This window comes from Mercenaria mercenaria, chromosome 3, assembly GCF_021730395.1.
Source record: "Mercenaria mercenaria strain notata chromosome 3, MADL_Memer_1, whole genome shotgun sequence".
Taxonomy (NCBI): domain Eukaryota; kingdom Metazoa; phylum Mollusca; class Bivalvia; order Venerida; family Veneridae; genus Mercenaria; species Mercenaria mercenaria.
In genome coordinates, this window is record NC_069363.1 from 91,502,798 (window position 1) to 91,515,107 (window position 12,310).

Genomic DNA, 12,310 nt, shown 5'->3' on the forward strand with positions numbered 1-12,310 from the left:
AGTAAACAGTGTAACCTTTGTATTAAAAATACCATGACACCTTTTCAATTTAACTGGGTAGGTTCAAATTATAATATGTGTTCCTCAAATGATAAGTTGGTTTTTTACACAAATGATGTCCACAACATTCAAATACTAAAAAAAGGCTAATTTTATGTACCTTTAAATGTGATAACATTAAAAAAACAACATAAAACTCGGCATGTTTAGAGCGTTTATTACTGAAATTTATGGTATAGTTTTAGAACTGCTGATGCGGTTCGGTTTATGAACACATATTGTCCTCGCTGATGAATGTTATTTATTCCTTAATCGAATGACAGTGTACAGTTAGATTTTGTTCTGCCATATTTCTCATATATAAATTTTCTTCATTTTAAGTGGAAGTAACTCCAGCAGGTTGTTTCTATATTGTTACATATTTATTACCCCTAGCTCCTCACCTGGCAATCGGATTGAAATAAAATAATTTACAGGCATAAAATTTACTAAATCTGTTTGCAGTATTTAAACAAATAACCATGCAGCTTTGGGACCGGGCTGGGGAGGACTCTGTGATAAGCAGTTTTTAAATCCTACCAGGACTGAACTGTTTTGATATCTGTCTTCTGGCCTGTTTCGTCGGGCCCTTAAGGGTGTTTCTCTTGTTGCTCTGTCTTCTGAAAAGGCATTGAGTACATACGTTTTTGGTTCTAAAGGTTTGCTTTTTATATTTTTATACACGAGCATTTTTGTGTTTTACATGCCATGCCTTTTTGTTTCCATTACGTGTGTTAGAGATTCACCTGGAGGGGATTACTTTTATTTACACTGTCCCGTGTCTTTGGAACATGGTGGGGGTAAGAGTGAGGTTGGGTGCGCACCATAAATCGGTTTAAGCTCCCCAGTGGTGTTTTTGCCACTGGCCGTTCCAAGGCGGTGCCCCACTGTGTTCCTTTGTTTGTTCGTTTTGTCCTCTTGTGTAGGCTTTGTGTGTGTGCGCGTGTATGTGTGTGTGTTCCTTTGTTTGTTCGTTTTGTCCTCGTGTGTTGGCTTTGTGTGTGTGCACGTGTATATGTGTGTGTTTGTGGTGTGCACGTCTGCGTGCTTTAGGTTTCGTTTTGGGGAGGCTGCGATTTTGGTACGTGGCATTCCCTGTTTGATATTTGTCTTTGTTTGTATATATGTCTTCAATTATTCATAACAATATAAAAACACGCATCGCAGTGTACCATCTGTTTCTGACAAAGTGATTAACGTTAGTTATTAGATTTCAAATTTAAATTGACCAGTGATGAATAAATGTGATAAAGCTTTATTGACATTTTATTGAATTCAGTAGAATGTGTGCGCAATCATTGTCTAAATGTGTTTTCAAAGTGAGTGTTTTCCTTTTGTTAACTAAAAAATAACATAAAGCAGAATATTTTTTTCTCGCCAATGAAACTAATATTCATGTTAAGGTTTCGATGGAGGCCTTGAGAAACAAAAATCAAACAACACCAAATCATAGAAAGAAAGAGTTGTTTGACATGAAAATTGAACAGCATGTAAAAAATGTATATTACTTTACGAAACAAGTGTCAGTATACTGATATAAACATTGAATTCCGGAAAAGGGCTGCCTAAAGGGGCTCCACTTCCGGACAGTTAAACGCCTTTAAAAACTCATCATTTTCAAAGAACTGTTACACATGTTTGTTTTGATGCATTTGCAATAGCGTGCGAGTGGTGAAATTTCACGTAACAAGGTGGAACATAGTTTTCAGCAATTGTTTATCTTTTTTTCTTTACAAATGGCATTCATTTTCAAAGGGAGACAACTTTTTCTCAAAAATTACTTAAAATAATCGGAAAAAGTTGTTTCCCTTTGAAAATGAATACCATTTGTACTTAAAATAATCGGGAACAGTTGTCTCCCTTTGAAAATGAATGTCATTTGTAAAGAAATAAAGATAAACAATTGCTGAAAACTGTGTTCCAACTTGTTATGCGAAATTTCACCACTCGCACGCTATTGCAAATGCATCAAAACGAACATGTGTAACTGTTCTTTGAAAATGGTGAGTTTTTAAAGGCGTTTAACTGTCCGGAAGTGGAACCCCTTTAGGCAGCCCTTTTCCGGAATTCAATGTTTATATCAGTATACTGACACTTGTTTCGTAAAGTAATATACATGTTTTACACGCTGTTCAATTTTCATGTCAAACAACTCTTTCTTTCTATGATTTGGTGTTGTTTGATTTTTGTTTCTCAAGGCCTCCATCGAAACCTTAAAGTATACTGAATTAAATACTGAAGTAAGTGAATTCATGGATAAATTATCATTATTCTGCATTATGAGGTAACGTTTGTGCTGTTTGCTCTACAGGTTATCAAGTTGGAAAACTATCAGTCCAGCAGCAGTATTAATATCAATCAAATACTTCATTTGACAAGATTACATTAGAATTAGTATTTATACTTTCTAACCATTAAAAAGTAGTTCCTATCGGATTAAAAACACTTTATAGTACAGACAGCTAACAGTCACGTTTTAGAAACGCAACCTACTCAAATTGGAACCTATATGGATGCGTACTTGATTAACATATACACAAGTAAAGGAACGGTCAGATTTTTATAACAGTGACAAGTCCACCAATCCTCCGGGTTAATCCAAGCAATGTTCCATATCACATAGGCAGTGTAAACAGACCTTAGATAAGAAGACGACGCTAAACCCAATCATACACAAACACGCATGCTTTTGTCTGAAAGCATCAAAAGGAAACCATCAAGGTATAATAATATGATGATATAAAAAGAATGATAAAATCTGCTTAGATGCACACACAAATTCATCGACAGTATGTTAAATCTGATCTAATATGTCGTTTTCGTTTGTGGTATTTAATACACTATCGTTGTCACTGGTATACTGGTGCTGTAATTCACGTCATATTGGCACGTGATCATTGCATGTATGAAAATATAAAGCAAAACCAAGGGGAGTGGGGTAACATAGAGTATGCTGGGATAGGGATGCCACAATGAGCAATATGAAAGAACATCAGACACTGGAAAAGGGAACACAAGTTCGTTACGGCGGGAGGGGTATTGTGGTTGTGGTAAACGTGCATGAGGATAGGGAGAAGGGATTGTTGCAAATAAGAAACAGTAAATCAAAACAAGGGACTAAGGGAAAAAAGAGCATGTGGAACTGTGTTTTAACTTTTTCACTTGGGATTTGATGGGTAGTTGGAGATGAGGAAGATTTTCGTGTTGTGAGTATAATTAGGATTAGGAGGTATTGAAGCGTGTGGGTAGAAATTGGGGGGGCGGGGGGGGGGGGTGCTCCTGGCGTGTTTCGTAGAAAAAGCTTGACCCTATGAGTAGTAAAGCGTATGCTCGTATATAATTTATCTTCCTCAATTTAACATTATTTGACGGACAGTACCTTTAACTTACGAAATTCTTAGGTGAAAGGATGCTTTTATTTAAATGAATTTACAGAAATATCATTTAATACTTACACACAAATGGATAAGTGGGCAAGCCAACAATCCCTAACCATATCCGTTTTCTAGGATACGGGAACTTTTAACTCAGAAACTACACTACGAACCTTTGGTGCTTTCCGCCCTCCCATGCAACATGTGAAGATCAATATGATTTACGATTTAATCAAAAGAGATTAAACCATCATTTTGCCATTTCGGAAACATCACATCGTGTCTGTCTCACCCATTAGATGTCGGTCTTTCAAAACCCCTATCACTTCCTAAGCTATATATTTTATACTTAATCTAGACTTCACTGCGGTATAAATTTGATTCTGCTTGCGCACATATAATACGGTACGATTTGTTTTCGTTGATATAGCACTGAGTTGTCGGAAAACTTTACATCCAGATCTAGACTTATGCAATATCTATGTATCCTGGATATTTCATGACAGTTCCTATATTTTTACGTAATATATAGCAAAATAATTTATGGAAAAATACTTTATGCATTAAACAATAAATTGCATTTGTAACATTGCATCCTCATGTGGAGCATAATTCGCTATCATGAATTGTATCTTTGATATACATTTTTCTCGAAGCAGCTGGTGTCTGAGAAACAACCTATCTGCATAATAAATTTTTACATTGATTGGCATTTTAACAGAATGTCACCAATTTTACCGTTATAATGAGTTTATTGCAAGACTTTTTACTTAAATCACCGATCTGTTGTTTGCAGTATTGACTAGAAGAAAACTTTGAAATTTATTTCTGATGTCGTGTAATAAAACACTTGCCGGTCAATAATTAACACTCTTAGATATCTTTCCTTCGGACTTCAGGCTATCGACTGGCAAACCATTTAATATATACATAATTACATAATATTTCATTTTGATAAACTCGACGACCTTCATCAAGCCAGCAAGATAGAGAATTTTGCATCCGTAACGAAATTTTTAAGGAAAATGGGCAAGGGGCAAGTGATTCTATGCCAGTGCCATTGAAATCCTCTGTTAGAAAATACATGTATACTTAATATTGTTCCGCCGGTACTCCTGTCTAGGACCGGGAACAGTTGTTGAGTTGGGTTCGGACAAAGAGTGATGACATTGTACCTATATCTCCAGCAAAGAGTCAAAATCACTGTTCAGTCACACATCTTTTATTCAGATATAAAGTTCTAGCAGTTCCAGTATAATATATTCAGTAGTTTACAAAGTATTCATAAATTCCACATATCTCCAGAAGTTACTGTTCTATGACTCTTAAACAGTATGCTTATGTCAGGATAATTAATATTTGTGGAGCCGATATTTATGCATTTTACATAGGGGATACTGTCTTCAGGGTGGAGGAAAGATTGACAAATGAGAAGCCGAAAAACAGGCTTTTTATAGTTTTAGCACAGCTCCGCATACGACAACGGTACGTGACGTGCGTGGAGATAGCTACTATCCAATCGAAAATGACGTTACGTAAAACGTACAGTGACACCGGAGCAACCGGAAGTAAACAAATGTCGCGGAGCGAAAGACCGATATAAGCGAAGTATTTCTCGCATATCTTTCTAAATAAACGTATTCCAAGCGGATCACCGGTATAGATTGATCAAGAACAGGTAGGGCTATCGATTAATACCGTGTTTTAGGTCTGACATAAAATACGCGCGTCGATATTGTTGATGTAACTTCTGGTTCTATGTGATCAAAAATATACATGTACAAGTTTCAGGTTACTAATCGTGTTTAGATCAGTTGGATGGCCTAACAATATTCTGCTTAAACTGCGACTTTTTTTTCAAATATTGAGACGAACACAAAACGTTACATCAGTTTTATTTTATACAGACAGAAAAGAAAATAGATGCAGTTCTTTTTAAGAAAATAAAACTGTGTTAATAAATTGCGAGAAGTTGAAAGATACTTCATATATTACAGTAAAGAGTCAATAAATAGAACTTTTAAAAAAAACATTATCGAGGGACATGTCTAAAACAATTCATCAGATATAATCTAATGACAGCTGATATATTAATGTACTTGAGTTTTTGAGTCATTTTGAAAAAATATATTTGGCAGTAGTTACGTTCGAGCCATAGGAATATTACATTATCAATAAGCCAAATAGGAAATCTCGTATTAGATATGGTTACAATATTATGAAACAATTATATCATTCCTGCTTAGCTTCAAGCATTATGGGTTTGTTTTCCTTTCGCAGATCGAGTTAAGGGATTGGTTGCAAGGAGAATCATTCCATTTATAATTGTACATATGCACACAATTTTCGTTTCCTCCGTTATTGTCAGGCTGTCTTGGATGCCAGTCTGTGAATGATGTGGTAGAATTGTCGTAAATCCATCTATGTATTCCTTCTGTGGCAGCGTCTGTTAGCCCTATCCAGTAGCTTTTATACTCTGTGAACAAGTTATTATAGATTTTGTGAAATCTACTGTTTCAAGAGAATTACATAACACTAATGGCAATGGAAATGGGTAACTATATATGGAGAAAAAGTTTCGAACAATTGAGCCATTATTCACTAGTTATGACTTGAGTTTCCTTTATTCAAATTAATACAATACAATAAAATAAGCCAGCCCGTTCAGTTCAAAAGGAAAAACGCATATCTACGTATTACAAGCCCCAGCAGAGGCATGAAATTTTTTCGTCCTCCATCTTTGATTCATGTGTAGAAGTTTGCATTTACCTTTGGAGAACATATTAGTACCGGTAAAAATCCATGTACACCTAACCTTAACCTACCTGCCGTACTTTTGAAAAACGACAATTAACCCACAAAAACAAACGCAGGGCAGAACACAGCAAAACTGAACAAATAAAAATCAAAGATAACAATGTAGTAAGAACATACCTTTTAACGTTCGCAGGTGGTTCTTTAGGAATTCGTTTTCCAAACTACTTTCGATATGTACTAAATAAGCACCGAGTCCAAGGCAATGTGACTGCAAATATATTTGAACTATTAGAGAAATATAATAAAATTGTGTTAAGATTTATTTTATTAACAAAATTAATTGACAAGGTATCAATGTATTCATAATATTAGACTAATCGAATGAAAGAGTGTATAAATACGTCTAGGTTTGGTTGTCTGCAAGACAGCGTTAAATCGCAGGAAGTCTAGAAAAATTGTACTACAATCTCAGGAAATGTCTTTTATATTTCTTAATGACTTTACAAAAGCGTCCCAAACATCTCGCTGTAGAGATAACGCAGATTTTATTGTTACAACATTTTATGAGGTATTCTCTAGATGCAAAAAACATGGAACAAACCCCTGTAAACACTATTCTAGCTTTAACGTGAATAACAACTAAATTAAATTAACAGCGCATCTATAAGAGCTCCTTTCCCTTCAAACTTGTTGAAGGGCCATAATATATTAACGTTTCACCAGAGCAATCGTCTCATCAAAAACGGTGTCCTAACAAGACGTGCTGTCCTACTTTAACTTATGTTTAATTTCTTTGTAAAATGATCAATGATAAAATAAGTTTTTACATATTACAATAAAACATAACAGAGATTTTATATGTAAAATTTTTACAAACACTGAAACGATTCGATATTTTGTAACTGAAATAGGACATGTCATTTTGGAAGACCTTTCCATACTGCCTGTAAATCATGCATTAATTATTTTAAGTAACATGTGATTAGAACTGCATAGACTTTTCAATAATTTCCTTTTGAATTTTCTTCAGGTTTTCTGAAGAAAGGAAGGTAGTTTCTTTGAAAACATCAGACTTCTTAAAAATGCAACTTCTCTAAGTTGTAAGCCTTTTGTTTTCAAAGTCGTTACAGCAGTTATTTAGAACGTTTATCAAATGTTTTTTTTTCCTATATTTGTAGGTTTGAATTATGAAAAAATCTTCCTGCAAAAAAGTTAAATCAACCTAACTAACATCGGCCCCGCTAAAATTTCTTTTCGCATCCACAAAGAGGTAGCAAGATCCCTGGTATTGCATCCATGTATCTGGGCATTGCACACAGGCTGGAGTCGAAACGGGATAAGCTATGAAAGGGAAAAATAAGTGTGAATTAATTCTAGACACAATTTGTACTATAGTAGGCATGGACCGACTTGCTATTTTAACATTTTGACAATAGCAAAACAATCACAGCGAAAAATAGAGTGTGGAGAGAAATCAACATTCATCTTATAACAGTTTATCTTCATTTTAATGTACACTCAAAAACTTGTTTGCTCCTAGAAATATTCTAATGGTTTAGAATGCATCAGTATCTATACCTGTGTTAGTACTGAAAACAAGTGTATTTTACAAAGTTTGATATGTTAATGTCAGTTAATAAAATGCAGAAAAACTTGTAACTTGTATATAATAATTGAAAACATTCTTTAACGAATAACTGTGCGTATTACAGTACAAACAATCCTAATTCTATCAAGGATAAAGACTATGTTACAAAGGACCACACTCAGGTTCGAACGTGCTGTGCTCTGTACACCTCTATTTTGTCCTATGTACTTCTGCTAGTTTGATGAAGTCGTAATGAGTGTCGTAGAATTATCATTTGACAAAGTAAGTGCAATGTTAAAGACATTTACATTTGTACATTAAACGTTTAGTTCATTGCATTGTGCAGTTTTGTGGTAAGTACTTTTGACAAGTTTAAATAAAATTGAAAATGGGAGAACAAACTTATGGACAGAACAATGCGTCCTGGTACAGCTAGTCGGACAGACAGGCTGGTAAACAGTGATTATTATAAGGCTAGGTACCGCTGAATATTTTAACTGCGTTTTACTTCGAGCGCTATAAATTTCAGCTTGAATTTTGGCATCTCTTTATACATGGGAAAAGTATCAAAAACAAACAAGCAAACTGATGGGATCATGCAAAACAGACATATTAACATCAACAGAAAATATAAAATCTTTATATAGAATAACCCCTAAAGTCAATTGTCAAATGACTTGCTTGAAATTACCTGTGTTTAGATCAGCCCAGCAAGCGCAGCAATAGCCTATCTCTTTATATGTTCAATTTCTCAATACATTCTTTGGTTTCTCAAGGATAACAATTAAATCAAATTCTACGATGTAAAAAGTATCAAAACAAGCAAAGAATCTCAATCGATAAAATACCTCGCGTCTTCTCTTTATCCTCTTTATCCTCCAACAGCTCCCTAGTATATTCCAGTCTACATTCCAGTTTATCTATTTTTGCCAGTAGTTCGTCACAGCGGTAGCCGGAACACTTTAGTTCCTCTCCTGCACAAAAAGAGGAAAGCGCAAACAAAAGTCCTAAAATTCTCCGCATATTCATGTTGCTTAGATATGGGATGAGTCACTCAAAAGTTTCCCTGGGTAAGTGGTGAATGTAAAATTCTGAAGCACATTATATTGTTTTCTTTTTCTTTTTTAGTTCAGAAACGCCCAGTAACGATTTGTTTTACTTAATAGGCTACTCAGACATATCTCACGAAATTGACATTTTGGTTTTTATCATTGGTTATTCTGTTCTTTATCTTTAACAAACAAGGTAGGACACAGATATTGTGTTATTTCATTCTTCCTGATTATCTATCTTTTTGTTTATAACTATTGTTCTAAAGCTTTACGTAAAGTTAAGACAAGTGAAGACACGAGACAAGTTTAAACGTATTATCGTCTTCAATCAGCGCTGTTATATTTCTTCTCAGATCGTTCAGCACGAGTTTTATGTCGTGTTACTAGTACTGTTTAGTTTCTCAGCATGAACATTTCGGCCTGGGTGGTTCCAATACTCCCGCTTTTATAGCTTTGGGTGTTGTTTAATCATCCCTTGGATACGGTGCCTGCTTTTTAATTTTGTCTTTTGGCAGTTCCTGTGATATGCAGGCTCCATAACCTCAGATCCCCTTTCTAAATTCCAGTTTGTTTAGTTCTGCTCATTGTTTTCTCGTTTAGAGCAAATCCATTATTTTAACTGGGAACCATACGCCGCTTTTTATGGAATTACACACTAGTGTAGCATTGAAGGTTCCATGTGCACCGCCGTATGAACACATCTGCGGATGTCTCTAAATTGTTTTTTGTACTTTAGCATGTGTAAATGTTGAGTTCTGCTCAACCCGGGGCTAGAGGGCGTGGACGGTATCATGCATTTTAACTACCGTCCATTAACAGGCTCAATCAAACCGAGCCTGCAACATTTTCGTTTTTGTTGTGTTGAGCGACCTGTGGAGTTTCCTCTTTTTCTATTTTAAGTCATATTAAGGTTTTGACAACACATTAAATGACCTACTTGCAAATCCGTTCACTTTGTATGTGTATTAGACAACAGCTTCCGAACTCGTTTCATTAATCTAAATTTAGGATCCCTTAACAAGATAAAATGTATCAACATTCAGGTTTGACAATCATCACTATGATGACTACAAATAAAATAGAGAAAAGTTGTTAACATGCAAACAAAACACCAAACTAAACTGGTGAGATTTGATTGTGAAAGGAATGTGTTGCTTTGTTTCAGATTGCAGTTAAAATTGTTGAAGTTTGCTGTTTTAAAAGTCAAATAGGAAAAAAAAAAGATTTATCATTATTTTTCATCAGAAACTGTTGCCTCTGAAACATATTTTCACGCAATATCGTATCTGTCAGACAAGTACATCTTTAGGTGTTTGTTTGTCATCAGTTTGTAAATCTTAACAAACAGGAAAATAATAAAATGGCTTTATTGTTTTATAACGAACGTCGAGACATTCAACAAAAACATTCCGTTTTATGGTTTTCCCCTTAAAATGGGTAGTGGTCACTCTTTTTAATCAGATTTTTTGGCGCACATTGTATTCAAACAATATGAGTATTTACTTAAAAGTTATCAATTCAGCTCTTCTGCTCATTTGGAATCAATGTGTATGGACAATAAAGTTGCTCTTAAAGGAAAGTCGTGTTTGAAAGAACAAGCATGTTTGTATGTTTATTTGTTTATGTCAGCGGGATCTGGGAAAAGACCTGAAGTAACTCACTTGCAAACTAATAATGCTGATTTAAGTGCTTATGCGTATTAAAAAACAACAACAACAATAAGAACAACAACAACAACAATAACAACAATTTGTTATTAAAGCTTCTAATCAGTTGTGGACGAATAGCTCAGTGGTTTGCACACTGGCCTTCCAATCCTGAGGTCGGGGGTTCGATCCCCGGCAGCTACTCGGGAATTTTCAGAAACGCTTTTCAGTGTTTCCCACCCAACTAGAGGTGTACTGGTCAGGAACCCAGGCAATCCTTGCGTGTATCAGTGCTATACACTGGGCACGTTAAAGAACCAGGCTGTCTATTCGCAACGAGCTAGGCTAAGTTAGCCGGACAAGCCTGTATCTGATTTCTGATCTCTCTGTCGTGGGGGCTTTGTCTCACTCTGTCCCTCTGGTCAGATCGCTCTGTGTCTGTACTAGTAGAGGATGAATTATGCGCCCTGTGTGGCTGCATTGAACTATGTAAAGCGCCTTTGAACGTGAAATTGATCATGAAAAGGGCGCTATATAAATCTGGTATAATAATAATAATAATAATAATAATAATCCATCATCACATTTCCCTAACAGTTGCAGTTACAAAAGACGTTTTTTTTTCATTTTCTCTTGATAGTTCTTGTCAGATTTTCATTAAAGGTATTAAATGTTATACACTAATATAACAGAGAATTAGATTCCCTTGGTGATACGTTGATACATGCAATTTGAAACAGAATTGAGAAATGCCTATCCCTCCCGTTTATTTGATAATGATTAATTGCAAATATTTAGGCAATGCCTAGATACACCTATCAAATCGTAACAATCAGTATCGAAATATCAGTGCAGCGAGCTTTCATTCCTTTTTGTGACTCCAGACAGCTTTTCTTGAGGTACTAAATAAGGGAAATAATGATGAAATACATGTTTAAGAGTAGAACATGGTAGTGCCCCTTGTGGTAGGGTTGTCTAGTTCTAGAATTAAGTTAATAACAAGTTGCCTTTTACCGCGTTTTTCTTAAAATAAAGAGCTATAATGGGGACATATAAAGCTGTGCCACTTTTAGTGGAAAGAAATATTGTAGTAAACAGTGTGACTCTTCAAATTAAAGTATTATTATGACACTTTTTCAATTGAACCCGGTAGGTTAAAATTATATGTGTGCCTCAAACTTCAGAGTTATCATTTATGAACTGTAATTCGAAGAGTCAGTTGCATTCAAGTAGTACTGAAAATCAAACTTTGGACAACCGATTACAATCCAGATGTTTCTAAGAAATATTATTATCTCTTTTATTTTATTTTGACTTCGTTTCTGAATTATTCAGCGGACCATTTTCTAGACATAATTCATTTCATTAGTATCAAGACTCTATTTTCACAAAGATGGATCAAATTAGCCCATGTTGCCAATGTCTATACTCCAATCCACGGCTGGTGTATACCACTGATTAACGACCGTTAAAACCCACACTACGGTAGAAATTTTTTATCTCTTTGTTTCACTGTTTTATCAATTCATACCAAATATGCTTTAAACATAGTTTTATTTAAAACAAAATGGTGTGGTCTGATAAACATATCATTTGTTTCATACCATATGTCACTTGTTTTGGAACTGCGGCTCGGCTTTATGAACACCTTTTGTCCTTGCTGGTGAATGATATTCATTTCCTAATCGAACGACAGTGTACAGTTACACTGGCTTTCTGTGTTTGTTTTGCCATATTTCTCATATTCATATTTTCTTTTTTATTAAGTGGAAGTAACTCTAGCAGGTTGTTTCTATATTGTTACATTTTTATTGCCCCTAGCTCCTCACCTAGCCATCCGATTGAAATACACCA

General features: G+C 35.1%; 1 protein-coding gene across 1 annotated transcript; it reads right to left on the reverse strand.

Annotated features, from left to right (window-relative positions):
- Positions 1-4,619: 4,619 nt before the first annotated feature.
- LOC123523359 (perlucin-like protein) lies at positions 4,620-8,909 on the reverse strand. Its single transcript, XM_053539981.1, has 4 exons — positions 8,607-8,909; positions 7,402-7,511; positions 6,348-6,438; positions 4,620-5,889 (listed from the first exon to the last, which is right to left on the reverse strand). The coding sequence occupies exons 1-4, from the start codon at positions 8,785-8,787 to the stop codon at positions 5,669-5,671; spliced, it is 603 nt and encodes a 200-aa protein (XP_053395956.1). The 5' UTR covers positions 8,788-8,909; the 3' UTR covers positions 4,620-5,668.
- Between the last annotated feature and the right edge of the window lie 3,401 nt (positions 8,910-12,310).

Excerpts from the sequence above, each read along its gene's own strand:
- LOC123523359 (XM_053539981.1), bottom strand. The coding sequence starts at position 8,787 with ATGAATATGCGGAGAATTTTAGGACTTTTGTTTGCGCTTTCCTCTTTT. Across the intron at positions 6,439-7,401 it reads GAAATTTTAGCGGGGCCGAT|TCACATTGCCTTGGACTCGG; the intron begins GTTAGTTAGGTT and ends ATATATTTGCAG. Across the intron at positions 5,890-6,347 it reads CCACCTGCGAACGTTAAAAG|AGTATAAAAGCTACTGGATA; the intron begins GTATGTTCTTAC and ends ACTTGTTCACAG.